The 20,466-nt window shown below is 44.9% G+C and overlaps 1 protein-coding gene across 1 annotated transcript in view; it reads left to right on the forward strand.

Annotated features, from left to right (window-relative positions):
• The window catches only part of LOC8043753 (cation-independent mannose-6-phosphate receptor), a 57,156-nt gene that overhangs the window by 5,199 nt on the left and 31,491 nt on the right, over nt 1-20,466 (forward strand). Inside the window, exons 2-18 of the mRNA XM_040218907.3 lie at nt 3,173-3,461; nt 6,394-6,634; nt 7,575-7,786; nt 9,730-9,898; nt 10,773-10,953; nt 11,229-11,332; nt 12,074-12,232; nt 13,021-13,155; nt 14,503-14,652; nt 14,932-15,069; nt 16,122-16,281; nt 16,439-16,729; nt 17,301-17,463; nt 17,579-17,737; nt 18,241-18,441; nt 18,696-18,873; nt 20,057-20,347. Coding sequence (XP_040074841.2) covers nt 3,173-3,461; nt 6,394-6,634; nt 7,575-7,786; nt 9,730-9,898; nt 10,773-10,953; nt 11,229-11,332; nt 12,074-12,232; nt 13,021-13,155; nt 14,503-14,652; nt 14,932-15,069; nt 16,122-16,281; nt 16,439-16,729; nt 17,301-17,463; nt 17,579-17,737; nt 18,241-18,441; nt 18,696-18,873; nt 20,057-20,347 — 3,221 coding nt within the window. The remainder of the gene's footprint in view (nt 1-3,172; nt 3,462-6,393; nt 6,635-7,574; nt 7,787-9,729; nt 9,899-10,772; nt 10,954-11,228; nt 11,333-12,073; nt 12,233-13,020; nt 13,156-14,502; nt 14,653-14,931; nt 15,070-16,121; nt 16,282-16,438; nt 16,730-17,300; nt 17,464-17,578; nt 17,738-18,240; nt 18,442-18,695; nt 18,874-20,056; nt 20,348-20,466) is intronic.

Consider the following 20,466-nt stretch of genomic DNA (forward strand, 5'->3'; position numbering starts at 1 on the left):
TCATCGATATCTAAGTAAACAAGTCTAAAGGATGTTGCTTTTTTTTTTTTCTCTTCCTTCTGGTTCTAGACACATCTTTGGGTTACTATTTCTGTGATGCAATATGTAGAATAACAATGTAACATATTATTGCTTGTTGCTATATAGCATCAGAGGTATAACAAATGAGCTTCCTGCATCTACATTGTAGTTCAAGAGGAGGTGTCTTTGGGGTGAAAGAAGTATAGCTTCACGACAGGAACTTGCCTATTTGGCACCATATGGCTTTACATTCCTGCATCTGTATTCCATTTTCTTCCTGGATTGAAGCTTCGTTTTTATTCATTTGCTAGACAGATATTAAAATATTACTCTTAAAAGAAAAAAAGTTATCTTCTAGAAAGTGGAGTTTGACTTGATTGGCTGGTTGGATCTTTCACTGTTAGAGCAATATACAAACATAATTCTGAAGGAAGCTTTGTTCTTATTAATTTGCTTGATGGATATTTAAAATGTCTGATTGCTTTTCTTCAAGAGCAGTAAGCAAGCCCATAGAGACTGTGGTACGGCTGGCTTGGTTGGCTGGTTGTGCGATTTCGGACTGTGCGGGTCTGACCGCACAGTCCAAAATCTGAAGGCCAAAACGGTCCAAAAGCCAATGTTAGTTTTTATCTATATCCTTTGCACTTTCATTCCCATGCCATGCAGCTTGTGACGCACGACTTTCAAGGATGACCTCCAACCTCAAAGACCCAGGCACACAAATGATAATTTTTAACAAAGGCACACAACACGTCCAGTCAAAGGAAAACACGGATCAGACTTTTGCCCTCATACTTTGCACACCCTTTCTTAACGAGGAATTTGTATGCAATAGTTCAAATCTTTTACCTTAAGCTGTCTCCTATGAGGTGGAGCACTGGAAGGCATTCGGAGTGTGCTCAGTAGGGCATCGATAACATAGTCAAAGGACTGTAGAGCTGGAATAAAAGTAGCCCTAATATTTTGGCTTGCTGGGCCAGGCATTCAGGCCGATTCCTAGGTCAAAGTGCTAGCAGTATTCTAGTTGCAATTGTTTTCAAGCATCCTTACGGTTGTTGAAATATATTGTAAGTGGAACTACTGCACATATTTGAAGTGAACACATGCCGGGCAGCCTGCACTAGCCTGCGTGCCCTTGGCAAGGGAAGGAATTATATTTCACACTAAATAGCTCTATCATGTAGGTGCAGTGGCTTTCGAAGTACTCTTCGAACCTATTCAGTTTCCTCGTTCCAGTATGACCACTGCTTTCACAAATGCTTGCATGTCTATTTCTTATTGTACTTGCACTTCCAAGAGATTGGCCAGATCTGCTAACAAGTTAAAATGTATGTATGAAAACCAACCTGCTTATCACCTCTTGTTGCTAAATAGTGGTTATATGAGCAAACTGAGTGAAGGCTAGTTGTGTGTTCAACATTTCAAGAGTGGGAACTGGTGTTTCAGATGACTCAAAATTATAATTAACTTCCCTCAAAGCAAATTGTTAGTCAGCAGCACATGAATTGTCTTATGGTGTGCCGCTGGGTACTACTTAGAAAGTAGTACCCAGGATAGACTGTTACCATAATATGTACTCGGGAAATATATTTCACACTGCCATGAAACATAGTAAAATTGGACATACTGAACTTGCTAATGGTAACTCTTTATTTTTGGTTTAGAAATTGATAATAATTATGGTAGTCATTTCAAAATAACTGTTTTTGTTCTACTTCCCTAGGCCCCATTGATATAAAGATTGGAAATGTTGCTGTCGTATGCTATTTCTGTTGACTGCCTATTTCAATGTTCACCATGTCAATTGGTACCGTGAAACCCTTGATTGAGGCTAGCCACCAATTTTCACGAGTTTTCTAAACAGCGTAAGAAATCATTGCAGTGATGTGATTCACTGCAACTGTGTCAAAGGGATTACTCTGCTACATCCTGCTACATTTGACCGAAATGCGGGCGATTTGCACCTAATAATACTGAAAATAAATAGCTCGGGCATTGCTACCTGGCCGGATTGTTGCAATGAACTTGTGCGGCTTTTCAGGACTTCCGGTGATCGCCTCAAATAACTATTCACACCGTGCACAGACGTACTGCAGTGAAGCGAGAAGTGCAGAGTAGTCATCGCGATTTTCTGTCCCCTGCTTTGCCGCGGCGCTCCCCCCTGCTAAGGGGAAAACGCCCCTTTAGAGTGTGCCCTGGCACAATTTCTGAATAAAACTTCGGCTTGTGTATTCACTGGACACAATTTTTGAGTGCACTGTTTATAACGCATGTTCAGAACGAGCTTACATAATAGGCTGCCAAGACCGGCAACCTTGATGTTGGGTTGTGCACGTTGGAAAAGAACTGTTGATGCTCACTGTTAGCATGCGGTCAGCAGTTGCAAGGACAGCTATGGCTGCCATTGCTACTTCCTATTTATAGAATAGACTGCAATACCCTTGCGGCATCTTTTTTTAATTCGAGATTTCGCAAGAGTACTTTATATGAATATGAGATTTATATAGGAGATTTATATGAACTCTTTTGTATGTCTATTTTTTTTATTATCTGGATTAATAATTGCAGTTTTATTACAACCTCTAAAACCTAAATCTGGAAAAAAAAAAAAAATTTAGGTGCTTAAAAGTATTGCATTTTAACACGATTTCAGTGGGATTCTGTACATAAAATAACCATTCACATCTGTTTGTGCTGTCCTTTATCAGTTGTCTTGTTACAGCTTGTCTGGTGCTTCTATGCACAACTAAACAGCTGGTTCTGTGTTTGAGGGAATCGCTCCTGCTGTGCAGTCAATGCTAATAAAAGGTTACACATAAGTGATAAGGCAAAGTAGACATTGCCTTTTAGTTAAACAGGCCCATACATGAATTTAAACATAACATTTGCAGTGATATGAAGATGAAGTGTGCCCTTATGCTCCAAGAGCCTTTTTTTTTTTTTTGCTTCGAAATTTACTTTTGACTGCTCCAAGAACTGCTCCAAAACGACTCGGACCAATCACATCACTGTCATTGCCACAAGTATTTTTAAAATGTTTCCTACGCTTACATACTCTTGGAGCTGTGGGCATGGCAAATCTGGGTTTTACAGCAAGCAATAATCACAGATGATCATGTGTTCTGATGTCTCTGGGTCTGATTGTTTGCAGGCATTCTTGGCAGTTGGCAGTGCCGGTGGCAAAAGGGAGTCCTGCCTTCATGTACATTTCCCTCTGCGAGCCGCTCAGCTTTCCAGCCAGCTCACCGGCGGCCATATGCAACGGGAAGTCCATCTGTCGTGTGGCCGATGGCAAGGCAGAGGTGTACTCCGACTTTGTGGCCAACACGACCAACGTCGAAGTGAATGGTGCCTGGATGTTCGTGAAAGGCAATCAGTGCCGAGAGCGGGAGGGCAAGGCTTACAAGGTGTCTCTGAGGATGGTGTGCGCATCCAACTATGTGAGTGGAGTGTTCTTGTGGGCGCGGGCCACACCTTGCTTACTTTCATATTTGTTTCAACTAACACACTCCCAACAAAAAGAAAAAATGGCACAAAAATGCGTGGATTGGGGAGAAAAGTATTCGAGACAAGCGCCGACTATTTGTGCGCCGTTATTAAATTTCTAGTTGCGAACCGACTCGCTTGCATTGCCACTCTGATCCACTTTTCACGGCAAATCTTTTTTATCTATGGAGAAACCTTCATTGCTGTTTTAGTATTGTTTTCAAGGGGTGGTTTAGTGCAAGCAAAACTTAAATGTAAATGAAATTTAAAAAAAATCAATCTAGCATTACTGGAGTGTAAGGAAACATTATCCCTCAAATGCAACTGAAAACTTGTCAAGAACACATCTCTAGGCAATCTATTCACTTCTCAACAGTTCTAAGGAACAAAAAAAAAAAAAGAGGGTGCGACAAAAGCAGGTTTTTTTTTTCTTTAGGCTTTTGTTTTTGCTTTGGGATAGGCTTGAACACCTTTTACTTGCTTTTCATAGGTTCATTATAATTTTGTCTATTGAATGCAGAATGTTTCTCGTGTTGTATCTCCTGTTTATTGCTGTTTCTATTTTGCTTTCTTTCTTTAGGTCTTTTATAGGTAGGGTTTCTGGCGTTTTGCCCTTTTGGGAAAGCACCAATAATTTCATGTCGAACATTATTTTGAAGACAATGTGTTCCATTGCATTTATTTTTACTTACTTTAGAGAACCTTGCACTCACAGGTCATTTTAACGATGATGATTGTTATTAGCCCAGCTGTCACCGTAGGATTGAAGTTTATTGGAAAAACAGAGCAGTTGCCTGTTTGAGTTGAGGCTGGTTTCCAATTTAATGTCCGAGAACAGGTACAGAAAGGGAAGAGTTGTGGGGGAGGACGGACAGACGTGCATTTGATCAACTTTCTAAATGCATGCATTTAGGAGTTAAGCCTCCAAACAAAGTAGGGTATGGATCTTGATTGTTATACCACATCACTTTGCTTGTTTCCCTGAGATATCATTTTCCTCTCCTCATAATCTATTTGACCAATTTTATGCACCAACGTCCCACTTGCACAGAATTGGTTATGTCTTCATCGTAATGCAATGAACACCAATTTATTATGTCAAATAAAGTTCAAAATTTAGCCCCGGATACCCTATTAATGGGCATAATTTTTTTTTTTACTAGGGGTCAATTTATTTGGCGATAAAGTCAAAGCTGTGGGCACCTATGTGCTTGCACACCTTGAGCTTCGGTCGAAGCTTTCTGTTTGGGACCTAGGAACAGGCGGGGAATAGCTTGTGCTAATTTACTTTTTGTTGCCACATGGCTTCGCGCCTGTAGCAGCCGTCGTCGCCATGATGTAAGCTGCACTACACGACCGGCGTTATCATACTAGGAGTCCCACTTGACAAGCGATAAGCTGTGGGTCCTTCCTTGGGTTGACACAAAGCCTTTGTTCGATTTCGTTGCAAGCACTCGCATTCAGGCAGACGGTTGTCTTAGAGGGATGAATCATATTTCTCTCTCAATCAGAAACAGCTTATTCCGACCTCCAGTGTTCCTACGTTTTCTCAAATTCAGGTCGGGAATTTTCGAAACTTTTCAATGTTGGGGAACGCAAGTCTCTGTTGGGAGAGAGTCGGGAAAATGGGGAGCTTGGGGAGCCGATGAGGATGCTTTGGGGAATCCTTTGGTTTCGAGGAACTGTTTGAGAACTCATGATCTACTAGATCTAGCCATAGAAGAGAATTTATTTTAATGTGTTGGGAAAAAGAAAATTAGTCTGTGCAATTGCAATCTTTATGGCCTCTCTTCTAGATATGTTATCTCACAGGTATATCAATTAAATAACAGTTTCATTATTTAACTATTCACATTAAAAAAAAAAGTGTTTCTAATATCGCTGTCAGAACAAATATGTGACAAAAATTTAAGGAAGTGGGCCTCGTGACAATTTATATTTTCTTGGAATAAAGTGAAGTCACCAAGGGGGCATATGAACACATAGACAAGTGTTTTTTTTTTTTGTTTGTTTTGGATTCAAATATGAATGGCAAGCACTTTAACCTGTGTGAAGAATACAGAACTTGCTGGTCTTGTTGAATTTGGAAAATATATTTTACAATGTTGCGCTGTTTAAATGTAACAATTTTGCATTCAAGAATTATGCTTTCAATTCAAATTGTCATAGTTGCCCATGCCACCATTGCTTCGTGTGTGGCAAGCCGCCCTGACATGCAGAACTCCGAACTTCTCCAAACTTTTTAATTATCTCTCTTGCAAGCTGCATCCATGGCTCGGATTATGCTGTGAAATTATAGTACCTACGGATAAAACGTTAGGGCGCAAACAAACTGGTGAAAGTTTAACATTTCAGACAAAACCCCTAGACTGGGGAGATTTTGCCCCCAAAAGAAGCGTGTGAAGCATTTGTTTTATATCTGAGGCCAGTGCATGCAGATGTGCAGCAAATCCCTAGATTTGCAGTGACTACTCTGTCCTGAAATTAGAGTTGCAAAAAGCAATGGAGCATGGCACAAAAAAATTGTTGCAAGGCAAAGTGTGAGCAGCGAGGCATGCAAATGAGATGCACATGCACAACTTTTAAATATCTCCAAACAGGGTGCAAAATTAAAAAAAAGTTCCACAATCAATAAACCAAAAACTGTCAAATGAAAAAAAAAACATAATGGTAATTTTGTTTATTGATATGAAATTGCAGCAAAGGAAATTAACATTTTTTTTCTCCAACTAAGAACTGAAAAAGGTATGCCAAATTTTGGAAATATTCGAAACAGAAGAGGCCAGTTTCTACTTGCCCTATATCATGCTGCAGAAGTCTGGATGTCCAGTCAGTCGGCCGAGGATTGTGGAGTTGCGTGTGACGGTTCTGTTGCCTCCTTCTTAGGGCTCTCCCGAGTTCTACACAGAGGCGATGTGTCAGGTGTTCTTGCTGTGGAGGACGTCGGCAATTTGCCCTCGGGTGCCGGGAAAGCCGGCCAGGACGGAAGTTCCGTGCTACGTCTACGACGACCGAGGGTCCCGCTTCGACCTCTCTGGACTCATCAGGGCTTCGGGGGGACACAGAGTTGAGACGACAGACCCTAGCGTGGACCTGCGCATCAACGTCTGCTCGGACATGTTGCCCGGTGAGCCGCCATTTATTACGGCGTGTTACCTCCGGCCTGCATGACTGACTCTTATAAAGCTGCATCAGAGGGTGACAACCTGTCTGAAAACAATGTTGACCTTGTCAGACAGCTTTCTAAGGCTGCTGGGAGGAGAAGGGGTGTAGGATACCTCTGGAGGTGTTACTGACACCTCTGGTCGCGAAATATTTCCGTCAATTCTTTTATGGGACAGCTTTCCTCGGGGAAAAGTGGATGGGCAATCTTTCGGATCAGTCTAGACACCTGGAAGATGGCTGGATAGATATCCATGCTCGCGTCCTTCTAAAGTGTAGTTTGTGGAACTATGTTGTTGCTTGCTAGTTTCCTCTACTGCAGCTAGGTTTATAATAGTGTTAATGTTCCATTTGGAAGAAATGATGTAGCGATAGAGAAAAAGCTTCTGTTTGAAGCTTGTTGAGCCTCGAGCCATATCAGAGGTGATAAAAATAATTTTGTGCATTTCAAGCAGTACACAATACTGTAAGAAATCGCGTACCGCAGCCGATACGCCAGTTCCCACGTGGTCCGTGAACAACCAGAGTCCAGCCTGGTTCTTTCACGGGAGCGAAGTTCCGCTCCCTTTTATTGGTTCACAAAACAAGATACTCCAAAGCACTGACTCTAAACTACAAATAACCGCGACATCACATATAGATTAACACTGGACATAGATTAACACAATGGCACAAAGAGGGCCCCCAGGCCTTGTGTCCCGCGATTACCCGAGATCCCGTCGCACGCACTTGCCTGTTCTTGTTTCGTTTTCCTTTTAAAGCATAATACCGTAAATTGTAAACATGACTTGTATGTGGACTGTGCGTCATGGACTTCCGCGATTCCGTACTGGGATCTGTAGCGCGCATCGCCGAACCGAGTAAGCACTGTGCTAATGGGGAATCGACTGTTGTCTCTTCTCCAGAAAACGAAGTTTCATACCCACCTTTGAGCGGAGCTTGCTTGATGAGTGGCGGCACGGGATGCACGTCTGTTGGGGAAGTTCGCTCTGGTCTCAAGTTTCAAGGACAGGATCTCTTCCTGACGTACCTTCCCAAGGAGGGAGCTCTTCCCATGCCCGGCTGCGATGCCGCTCCGAGGACGACCATCAAGTTTGTGTGCCCCGGTCGTAGGAACGTGAGTGGCTCCTTGCACTCTGTCTCGGTTGTGTTGCATGTTCTCTTTCCGGTTAATTGTGGTAGGTGACACTGAACCAATGCTTAAAGTTGAGAGGAATGTCAGACCCTCCACCGATTTTGACTGGTGGTCTGGGAACCCTCCATTGTAGCTCCAGTATTGGTGAAACCCCCAGTCGTAAGTAATAGATCTTGAGATAAGACACAATGGTTTTCAAGTTTTGTTGAGTAGTCATGTTGAGAGAAAATTAATGGTGCGAGTAGCCATGCGCCTTAATTTCGTGTACAACAAAAATTTATTTTGGTTTTATTTACAGATAATTCCTCAGCACCGAAGCTTTACAGCAGGGGAGCGGGTGTTTAAATATTGGAAGACTTGTATCAGGCTGTTGGGCATTTTGGTTTGACAAAATTTGCCTGTTTTGTAGGCACCTAATTCCCCCCCCCCCCCCCCCCCCCCCCCTTCCCCTTCCAAATTAGAGTCGGTACAGAACCCCCTCAACTTACGGAGAAATTTAAGCACTGCACTGAATTTGTATCGACCCGATAGACCTCAAAAAGAAAGGAGTCGGAAAAAACTGGTTGAAATGCACCATCTAAATTTCACTGCTATTTGAATTGAGGAGGCAAAGTGCATTATTTCACAGTGCATTTTTTTTCCCGTGCATTGGGCACATTTTGTCACTAGCAGTCTTAAAAGCAGAAATATTGTTGAAATTTTCCTGCAATTTTAATTGCATATATTAGTCATATTTTGTGGCAAACCAATCTTTAAAGTTTCAAAGCTCGTGCAGACGAGCTTGGGTAAAAGGAGTGAGGTTTTCTTAGGTTGTAATGTATTGCAATACTTCAAGGTAAAATTGGCCAAGTTAAGTTGTCAGGTCAATTTTTGGCATATGATGCAGAAGGCTTAGCAAAAGATGCATTGTTAGCCCCATCCATCTTTGCACTAATCCACCATTTTCCAAAGAACTGGTGTCACCTATTGGAAAACTGGGTTGGAGGATTCCTAGGACGAAACATTAGTGCCATTAAAAAGAAGAGGGTAGCAGTTATTAACTAACTTGGGGGCGAGAGATGAGACACAATGGGCTCAAAACGGGTGTTGGGAAAGCTCAATCTAGGTCACTGAAGCCAAAGGAATATATGCTTCTTTGCTGGATTTCGTTGTACTCAGTTTAGCATATGCACTCAGTAGTGCATATGCACTCAGTTGAGCACATGCTCACATAAAGACAGTTTTCGTGCAACTGTTGTATAGTTTAAATGGGACGTAGTTGGGTTGGGCAACACACAATAACATAAATAGTAGTTTATGCATAACTACAACAAAAAAGTATGGCCAAGAAAAAATAGAACTATTGGCACAAACTACTTGAATTCTAGCGCCTTCCAATCGGCAAATAAATAGATTTTCTATTCTGCCCCAACTCGGCTACGTTGAAATTCGACATTGCGGCTGTCACGAAAAAACTGTCTACCGTAAAATACTGGGGAAGTTCCCACTCCACTTTCACTGAAAACTGGGTTAATCCAGACATGGGCATTTGTCCGGTCGAATCGGGCGCTTAACGTATAATTTGCAGACTTCCCAAGTTCGGGATATGTGAATAGTGGGCGCTTGAATGAAGTGGGTGCTTCCGCAGTATTTTACGGTATATTCTTTAAAACCTGAACAAGTGGTTTCTGAAAAGGGTGCAGTGCCCGACCCCAGGCATGCAACTTCTAGGATATTTTTAACCCAGTTTCTATTTTTATCAGCAGATTTTTATTAGCATATTGCTCCGTAATTGCAAAGAGTCTCGTTAATCACCAATGTTTGAGCTGCGTGTGTTACCCTGCCACGGCACAAAATTTAATGGAATGTTTCTTGAATTCTTGAATTGGCAAATTACTTGCACCTTCCATGCTCAGTTTATTCTTATCAGGTTCTTTTTCTTACAGAGCCATTTGCCGAGATTGCTCTCAGACATGGACTGCCACTACTACATTGAATGGGAAACCCAGCATGCCTGTTCTTTGGATCAGCTGAGCGCAGATGTTGCAACATGCAAGTTTACGGGAGATACTCACGGCGTGGACATCGATCTCAGCCCGCTGCAGAAGACTGAGGGTACGGTAATTTTGTTTCTTGAAATTAGTTATTTTTAAGGCGAAAAGCATATCTTAGTTTCTTGTGTGTATGTGTTTGCACTGCAAGAATGTCGGTGGGAACCACTGGTTGCTTTTTGTCTCCATTGTCCACTACTGCATCGAGTGACGTTTGAGTGTCTGATGCTGTTTGTGGCTTGTGGGTGAAGCTATTTTGTTACCTAGCCTCATGGGTATGCCATGGTGACAGCCAGCTGGCATATCGGCAGGGGCCAGTTTCATCTAGCTATGCACCAATATGACCTCAGCGATAGTATTTACTTTTCAGTGTAGCTTATTTAGTAAACCTGCTGAAAATGTTTACTAATTGACAGCAACATCCTTTCTACTGCACTCTATTTTGCAATGAACAATTCTATCCTCTTTTCAAATTTTGTACCCATACTTTTATTTTATGTTGTAGCATATTGTTCTGCTTGGTTGTGTTCCTTCTCAGTGGAGCCGCTGGTTTTATTTCTATTTTCTATTACAGTGAAGCCGTTATGGCTAGGGTTCCGTGGATTTTTCGTGTGCGTCGACAAGAACTTTGAGAGGGCTGGCACTGCCCTCTCTTTGCCGTTTTTCCAAGCACTTGTGGTGCTTGTCTAGTTTCCTTACCTTCCGCCGGGTGGCGGCCCCGTCGCACGTGTCTAGTATCCTCCAGCACCTCGGGGCGGCGATAGTCCTCGACATGTGTGTGCGAACCTTTCGTCACGATGACCGCCGATCAAGACAATGAATGTGTTTGTTTCTTTATTCAAAATACTGTCGTGTCTGTGTGTGCACTAAACAGCTTTGCTCGTTATTTACCTTCACAGAGTGGAATGGCTCATGATGTTTTATTTCTATTTCTTTAGGTTATTACAACATAACTGGAGTGATCAATGGCAGCACGGCGTTGCTTTCATTTAACGTCTGCGGAAGAGGCTTGGGGCGTACGTTTACCTGTGGCACAAGGAGGGTCTACGACGTTGCCATGTGCCTTCGTCAGGGCTCCGAATCGATCTCTCTTGGCGACACTAGGGACCCGACGCTTCTGTGAGTAGCTTTTTTTTTTTCTGATCTTGGCGTACGTGTGGAACGTAGCGTACCTCGCTGCAGACACAATTTCTCCCTTTATCTGTCACACTTAGTATGACAAAGTTACTATACATGCAGAGTATGGTAGTGATCATTGTTACATTGAATGCCACGAAGGTTTATTGTGTCGAATGTTCTCTGCTAGGTTGTGCTGAACAAATATAAAATGAACCTGTAGTGGCCAGTAAAGCAACAGTATGAATAAATAAATAAATGAAACCTCTGTATTTCAGGCTTGTGGACGACGTGGCTATCATGACATTTCGTGAGGGCAGCCCTTGCAAGCCCCAGGTATCCTGGTCTAGTGCTATTCGTTTCATCTGCAATGAAGCTGCAGGTTAGTCTCGGTCCCAGATTCTCAACTTTATTAGATACGAATGGTTAAAGTGGGCAAAGCAGGGTTTGTACAGGCCCTAGATTTCAAAGTGGTGTCTTCAACATATGCAAGTGATAGTTATGGCGTTCCAACTAGTTTATTAGCTGTTCTTTAGTTGCCTGGCCATTGGGAGCAGTTTCAATTCCTTTGTTTTGTTTTCCTACTCTGTAGTCCTAAACATGCGAGCGTCAACCGATCAGTACTGCTAGCGGCGCCTCCGCGCATCATGGAGAGGGTAAGCGCCTGCACAGAAAGGACTAACGCGCTGTTGCAATAATCTGTGTCATCTGTCGTGCTTTCTGAGGAAATAAAAACTACTGACTGTTGCGTTTGGGATAACATAACGCATGGCACGACAACAGCAGAACTGAGCGCGTTGAATGCAGTGATTGCATAATTTTGATGGATGCATGAAGCTTATTGCTGCATCATACCCAGACAGACATAAAAGTGGAATAGTGTATGCATTCTCGAAATAGCCCATCTGTTCTTTGTGCGCAGGTGCTTATTCTCTTCGCGATTCACGGAGGCACCACTAGTTGCCACTGGCAGTAGCGATCGATAGACGCTTGCATGTTTATCATCATATCGAAGACAACAGTATGTGGATGTGTTTGAAATTGGCCCCGCCCAGCCGTGACCAGCGGGACATTGTTTCAGGTGCTGTTGTGCCACGAAATGCTTAAGAACGGACTCTTTCAGGTGCTGGAGAAATGCAGTTCGACTGGGTGGACATAGACACGTGTGTCTACAACTTTGTCTGGGAAACTGCCTATGCCTGTCCCGAGGTGCGGGCCACCGACTGCTCCATTCTGGAGGATGGTGTGCACATCGACCTGAGTCCTCTGTCCCGCTCGAAAGGTCAGAAAGTCTCGCGTCATTCAGAGTGGGACTTCCAGTGGACAGCGATTTAAAAAGAATACAAACCCTGAAATTGAAAACTGGGTTAGACACTGCTGTGTCTAACCCAGTTTTCATTTCTATAACACATTTTAAACTGCCTACACAATATTCTCACGTTTCCAGCCTAGATGCTCACGGCTGCGTTAAGGGTAGGTAATCTGAATGTTTGGGCTTCTAAAATTGTCTGCTAACCGAACGATTTTTTCCAAATGACTAACCGGAACTTCCTCCTGGTTCTTATGCTGGAGTTTGAACACCTCTACAATATCAAGTTTCTGGTGTGTTGTGGAGTTCTTTGAAATTTTATTGGAGGGATGTGGGGAAAGGTTTAGGAGGTGTCACTGAACTTGGAACTGTGCTGCTAGTTTAGGAGCCTAACACACAGCCTGTGCAATCTTTCTTTGTTACAGCGGAGCTGTGAAGGGCTAGTTTCCCTAGTATCGTGTCTGTGGGCAAACAGATCTCGGCACAAAACTCTGGACAGCTACCGCCATCTATTAGCGACAGTGGCAACGAGACAACCGGCTTGCCAGTTGTCTGGTTGTTGGTGTCTCTCATAGGTGGCGGCAACCTTTCCAGCCTCTCCACTCTGGTTTGCAGACTTACGGCCAGCCATTACTTCATTCTCACCATAGTACAGCTTTGCTTGGTCTTCCTTCTTCATCAGAGTGGAAAGGCTGAAAGTTTTTATAACTAAAGTTGCTTTTTTTGTGGGGGTTTCCTCTAATAAGTTTCTTTCCCCACAGATGACACTCCTTGGACTGCATTCGGTGCTCCTGACGGAGATGGCAACCGCACTTATTACATCAATGTCTGCACAGAAATTAATGTGGCGCAAGCAGTTGTGGGGTGCAACAAGGGCAGCACCGTGTGTGCAGTGGGCAAGTTCATGGCAGCTTTATTTTTTCGCTTAGTACATACAAACGGCGAAACCTTCATAGTCGGACAATTCTTAAAATGCATGCACTTGGACATCATGGCCTGTGTTTGGGGGTGCACTTCTGTCCAAGTTGGAGAGGTCTGGAAACGTGGTCTGTCCAATATTGATAGGGGCAAGTCACGCAGTGCAGAGATTCAGTGCCTTACAACGTGTTTACCAGGTTCAGTGAACATTCGGACTTGCTGCTTGTTGCTGAAGTATTTGCATGCCCATTGTTATAGGAATCTTCGTTACTAGAACATTTTGTAAAAAATTGCAATGGATGAAAATTTGGGATTTTGATAACTGCCTCTGGGGATTCTTTACTTGTTTGGACTTTGGAGCAGCTTCGGCGGTGCACTCTTGCTATTCAATACCCTGCTGGTCACAAAGCTTTCACCAGAGTTTGGTTCAGGATCAAAAGCTGTCACCAGGTGCACCACTGTCGTTAAGGAGGCATTTTTGTTTGGCCCCTCCACTTCGAGTGTAAGCCACTTCAAATTCGAGATTACAAGCAGTTTACGAAAACAGCTTCTCGTACACTAAACTTCTGTTGCGCTTGTTGTTAATCACTGTGTACAAAACACTGGTCATTTGTTTTTGATCTCTAACAGCAAAGCTTACAAATAAGCACTTTTGTGTGTTTTCAAACAAGACAATGCTTTTGCAAGTAAAAAAAAAAAAAAATAAAAAAAAAGCTAGGCGATTGAGCGTACAAGTTTTCAATGCCTCTTCTTGGTGATGCTGCTCGCAGCTCTAAATTTCGACGATAATGGGTTTGAGAGAAAAAAAATGAAAAGGAATGAAAATATTATTTTGGAGATTTTTGCAGGTAGAAGGGTTTGTGCAGTGAATTGAGTGTACTGAGCCAAAGACTTCCATAAACAAGATATGCTCTTCGTGCAACAGCATATCGCTGCAGCGTATGGGCTCATTTAGAGAGTTCGGAGTTCCGATACACTTCCTGGTTGCCAGATTCCTCGCGGTACTTTCTAGGTTGGCTGCTGTTGCCCTCTTGTCGAAGCCAGTGCCGCGCACGGTCGCGTACTAAACTCTTTTGTGGTATTATGGAGAAGTTTGGTGACCAGTAGTGTATTGAAGGTCTCCAGTCTTACCAATACCGAGGCTCGTTGCAATGCAGGTGATGTGCAACTCGCGTTTTGGTGAATTCAACGAAGTTCATTTGATTCTATCTATGTCCGAATAAATTCGTTGGCACCACACGAGCTGTATTTCTAAGGATGCGTTTCGGTTGGTATAGCTTTTGACATTCAAGGATGTTAATTTTCTCATTGAAATGTTTTTTCAGATCGGGCTGGACAAGCCACCAGCTATGGCACACACCCCGCAAAACCTGTCTACGACAAGAACAGCAAAGTTGTCACCGTTACTTCCTTCGGTGACACTTGTGAGACTGGCAAGAAGTACCGCTCCATCATCTCTTTCATCTGCAAACCAGGTGAGGGAGTTTGAGAGGTTGGGCACTTTAACTACAATTTTAAATATCCCTTCAGTATAAGATTCTGTAACCGTTATCGTGTAACCTCTATCATGGTAATCTTTGTCTTCTGCAAAGAAATGATGTCACTACTGGGTAGCAAAAAAAAAAAAAAAGATACATAGTTTCACTGCATGTGCACTTTTTAGTATGCAGACTATGAGAATCTTGTAGAGCTGGTATTTTTCTATATCTGGGATTGACCTTAATACTAGCGAACTTTGTTTCTATGCGTTCCAGGTGCTGTGACAACTTCACCGGAGCTAGTGAGGGAGGTGAAGTCTGAGTGCCTTTTGGAGTTTGAGTGGCACACTGCAGTTGCCTGTCCACGGAGAACCAAGATAGGCACCAACTGCAAGGTTTCCAATGAACAATTGGGTGAGTACTTGCTCGTTTATTTCTATTTTCCAGTTCTTGTCGGGCCTGGCAAGATTTTTAACGGCGGCCGCGGGAATTGGGGCATGTGTAGAAATTGTAATCGGAAACCTCTGGAAAGTGGGGTTGGTTTTTCTGCATTGTAAAGAGCAAGTTTGCATGTATGTGGTGGTGCCATCTGCCATCGGTCGCATCAGTGTGCGTATGGCCATGCTTGTCGCAGCTGAAAGGCAATGTGCGCTATTTACTTATATTTACTTGTTTATTTATTTATTTACCATGAATGTCGCATGACATTCTAGAGTGTGTGGGGGGGGGGGGGGGGGGGGTACAGCAGGCAGCAAAAAATATGGCAAAGTTAATATGCAGGTATGGTTTTCAACACACAGCTCAGGCATTTTTAAAAAGTAGATATGTCATGAATATCTACTAGCTGCAGTTTGAGGAAGATGGTGGGGGGGGGAAGCCAAGTGCACTGCCGTGTGCACCAAGTGCACTCGGCAGTGCACTTGGCTGTTGCGCCGGTCACGATGGTTTGATCCCTGGCACCAGTTGCTGTATTTTCTATTTTTTCTTTTTTCTTTTAAAGATTATTTTGCAATTATGCGACTTCCAAGGTTGCTTGGACCTGTAGATTAATGCGCCGTTTATAAAGAAGCCCTCACGAGGTGTCGGAAACTGTGCAAAAACCAGATTCGCGTCAAGTGGAGTGTTTGCACGTGCGCCCTGCCAATAGCAGCGCCACCGCAGCAGTGACTTTGGGGCCGCATGTTGGTGTGTTTTAAATATGTGTGAATTCATTTTGAATTCATTTCATTGACTTATTGCATTACTCGAGCCAAGGTGTTGGATAAAAGCTGCATACTCACGCTTCACAAAACAAAACTTTCTTTTTGAAAGACATTGTGCACATTTAGCTGTGTTAACTCTTTGATGTGAAGCTTCCAGATGCACCCATTAAGGTTGACAAAACAAATGGCATTACGACAAGACACGGTGGTGTTTAGTTCTGTTGGCCACGTGTGGCACCACAATTATGGCTTACCTCATTTCAGGCTTTGAGCTGGACCTGAGCCCACTAAATTCTCTCAAGCCATATGAAGTGGAACACAAGGGTTACAAGTACTACCTAAATGTCTGTGGGAACCTGACTGGGACTCCCTGCAACGTTAACAACCAGGAGGCTGGGATCTGCCAGATGTCCATAGCCAATGGGTAAGGCAAGCCTCCTGTTCCGCATTGGCGTGATGGTTGTAGATAAGTGGTTAACTAGGCCCCTAAGCCCCCAGTGACATGCGGTAAAAGACTCTAATTGATCCCCCCGCCTTCATCATCTTTGCACCGGGTTGCAATGCCGTTTTACTCACCGCAGTCGAGCCTGGGTTCTTGGGCAAGCCAACTCCAACCTGACCTACATCGATGGCATGGTGAACCTTACGTATGTGAACGGAACGCCCTACAACGACCGTGCCAAGACCCCCCGGTCATCCAGCGTAGTGTTTCTGTGCGACTACGACGCCGGGATTGGCCGGCCAGAGTTTCTGGACGAAGCCAATCGCACCTACTCGTTCGTGTGGTACACGAGCTATGCCTGCCCGCCCTCTTACTTCACAGGATGCGTCTATCGCGACCCGGAGACGAACCTGACCTACGACCTCTCCAGGTGAGCTTTCATTGCTGCCTGGAGCAATCTTGAAATTAGTTTTGCTAGAAAGGGCAGTGGGATTTCAAAGGGTTTGGCATATCCATGGCTGTTTGTAGGAGCTTTGGAAACTGTTGGTTGATTTACTTTCGACTAGATTTTTATTTTGCCATTTATCTTGTGAAAGTTCAAAGAACCTGATAATTGCAAACTGAGACAGTTCGTCGGGTGCAGGATAATTGGCTGCTCGACCCACGATTTTTGTGTTACCACCGCTCGTGACAAGATGCCCTGTATTTAACCAAACTGCACTAACAAAGTTTCGTAACAAATGCAAATTTTTTTTTTTTCATGGAAATTGTGAAGTTTGTTTTTAATCATTTCTACTATATGACATTTTGACTTCTAATGAAAGTTCTTTGTAATATACAACGTAGGCTGAAGGATCGCGGTGTCTGGATGGCAATAAACGTCCGGTTTTTTGGTGTTTCACATAGGCATTCCATTGACTGGCTGGAATGAAGAATTTTAAAGTTTGTTTGCTTAAAAGCTGGAAAATGCGTTCTTTCTCCTTTTTTGTTTTGTTTCTAAGGTTGAACCAGGTGAACAGCGGGGGCGACTGGTTTGTGGAAGAAAAGGAGATGGGCTTCACGCGCAGGTTCCACTTGAGCGTGTGTCGACCCTTGAGGCGGGCTCCTCTGGGCTGCTCTTCGAGGGCGGCAGCCTGCGTAGTCAATTCGTACGACAACGGAACGGTGAGCGACACCTTCAGACGCGTTGCTAGTTTCAAAGCTACTGCTTCTACTTCTTCAGCCACCTTGCCGATTGATTGCCGTATTTAGAAAGTGGTGCTTCTTCCCTCTCCGGTAGGAGGTGGTGGCCGTCGGTAACGCCGGTCAAGCACGCCACTCTCCCACCAGAGTGTCGGGCACCATTTCCCTCGAGTACGACATGGGGGAGCCATGCGTTTCGTTTGGCAAGAACACCAACTACACCACCGTGATGCACTTCCTCTGCGACGCTAGACAGGTAGGTTCTAGTTTTTGCCGTTTTAGGAGCTTCGCGACATATTTATTGGCGTCATTACCAAATGTTCGAGATTGCAAACATGAATCTGGTTTTGTTAGTCATTCATATTAAATTCTCGGAACTGTCTCCTTGGAAATTTTAGATTACGCGACCAAATGGCGAGCCTCGGTATTAGTATTAACTTCTGCTCGAGACAACAGCGATGCCGCAGAAAGGCAGCGGCCCGTGCCGAGGAAGCTTATGGTGTCGTGTTGTAGAAGGGTAAAGGTGTTGTGAATGTAGACAAATATGAGCAGCTGACTTATGACCTGCACTCCCCTTGCATTCTTAGAATTGTCTTGTTTTATGGTCGTATCTAGCCATTTTTGTCTTTACCAGTGTAAGTTAATTGTAAGGTACTTCGTATGTGTGCAACTGAGTACGTAGGTGCCCGGATTTCCCTCTTGTCCCGCGTCACTTTCGAGAGTGGTCACCGCAATGGATCCGGCGCGACCCCGTTGCAGGCGGAGAGCCTGCACCTGCTGACGAAGGGCAAGTGCCGCTACACCTTCCTTTGGGTCACCCACATGGCATGCCCGGTGAGCCACCTGGAGGCCAGGGGCTCCTGCTCTCTGACGGACAGGGCAGGCACGACGTACAACCTGGCTTCCCTGCACCTGCCCCACAGCTTCTACACCGTGACGGACGGAGACATTGTGTACGAGGTCGGTGGACAGGAGAAATGGCCCTCTAAGAATCGGCATTATTTTAAGTCGGGTGCTTTAACGTCTTCATCTCGAGGAGCCTCGATCTGCATGGAATGGCAGCCTAGGAACCTCTTTTGGTCTTGCTATTGATGCGGTAAAGCAGGGCAGAAGCCTACAGACTTTTTAAACAATGATGCATGTGGGGGTGTGTGTGAGCAATCTCAAGTCGGCTGGGTGATACCCGAGGAGCTGCAACTCTCTCGTCCTCGCAGCTGAACATCTGCGGGCCCGTGCACGGGGGCCACTGCTCCAAGATGGCCAACACGAGCGTCTGCCGAGTGGCGGGGAGCAACGTGACCCAGCTGGCCAGGACAGACTTCATGGCTCTGACCTCGGACGACCCCGGATCACTGCGCCTCTCTTACGCTGGCAGCTACACGAACCAGTCGGGTGAGCCGCATTGATGTGCATTTGCTCGCAGGTTTTTGTCCGTCGAGGTAGGTGCAGATACTCCAAGCAGAAAGGATCCCAATGCATTTCTAGTCCATCGCCTTAACCGCTCGGCCACGACTGCGGGTCGAGTAAGGGGCTCTGAGATGTGGTAGTAACTCAAGAGCTGCAGGTTTTCTGTCATGGATGAAACGTTGCATGTAGCCGTTCAGCGTCTATACAGGAGAGGGCGCTGCGGTCAAATGCGTATATAATCGCGTTAAACTTTGCATTCATTGGCTCAACGTTTATAGACGAGAGGGCGCTGCGGTCAAATGCTCAAATGCGTATATAACCACATTCCATACCACACATTCTCTTTCTGACGTGGACCGTTGACTTGAGCGGTGGAGATGCATTCCCACGGCTTCTAGCGGATCCAAGCTGATCCGCGCTAGAAGAACCACTGGCTCTGCATTTCACCGGCCATAAAGCAGTAATAACGAAGTCGAAACGCAACCCGGAACTGAGCAGTAACTACGAGCAATAAAATAAAATTGGCACCATCAGCACTATCTATGAACAATATAGGTAATCAGTATCATCAGCACCACCTGGGCTTCACCCCAATCAACATCATTCACCACGTGGAAATGCGGTAATTTTTCTGGTCATCATTTTTCTGGCCTCCTAATGCACAGTAGGTATGCGTAGTAGACCATTTCACCTCACATTCTCACATTCAATAGCGTGCCTGGGGTGCAGGCATTTGTCGATTGCCTCTGGGGTGCCACGGTGTTGGTGCTTAGTGCAGGGCGGACGCGATCGGCGATCGTTACAATTAGAAAATGCAATTTCCCGAGCTTTAGAGCAGCGTCCGGAAGCTGAGGCAATGTTGTTTGGCTCTATTGCAGACCGTTTTGACATTTTTGGAGGATGCAAAACCGTCTCCTCAGATTTTGGATAAAGCTTCGGATCGCCGACAACGACGATTTTAGGCGCCGAGATGGCAGAAGTGTCGTTGCTCCGAACCGCAGCTTATTTAGCGTCTCTAGTCCGCCCTTTTCGAGAACCCTCCCCCTTTATAGACACGTCGCTCTTTACCAGGGCGTGCCAGTAGAGCACCGGTAGATTGGAACTTCGCTCCTTCCTGATGTCGTCTAATTCCCGCCATCGGTCTCGATGTTACCGTTCTGTCTTCCAGCCAAGGCTTCCCTGGTCTTGATCGAGGTGACCTGCGACCGCGGGGCTGCCAACCACCGGCTGGCCTTTGGTCGGAGCGAGCCGGGCCTGTTGGTGTTCAACCTGGCCACGGTGTTGGCCTGCGAGCCCGTCGAGGTGGACTGCACCTTTGGCGGCCCGGGTTACCGGTACGACCTGACTCCGCTGGTGCGCCGCGTCGGCAACTGGGACATCCCGCACCCGACCAGCCCGAGGCTCTTCCACCTGTCCTTCTGTCGACCCCTCAACCCGAGCACATTTTACTCTTGCCCTCGTGAGTGCGCCATAGTCTTTTTCTTCTTCGTATGTGTTAAAATGCGAGGTGATGACAGTACGACGCTGACTATTGGCGACGTGCGCGACCGAAAGCGTCGCTGTGGTCGACCCTCCGCG

The sequence above is a fragment of the Ixodes scapularis genome, unplaced genomic scaffold (assembly GCF_016920785.2).
Source record: "Ixodes scapularis isolate PalLabHiFi unplaced genomic scaffold, ASM1692078v2 PGA_scaffold2__306_contigs__length_199485367, whole genome shotgun sequence".
NCBI lineage: Eukaryota > Metazoa > Arthropoda > Arachnida > Ixodida > Ixodidae > Ixodes > Ixodes scapularis.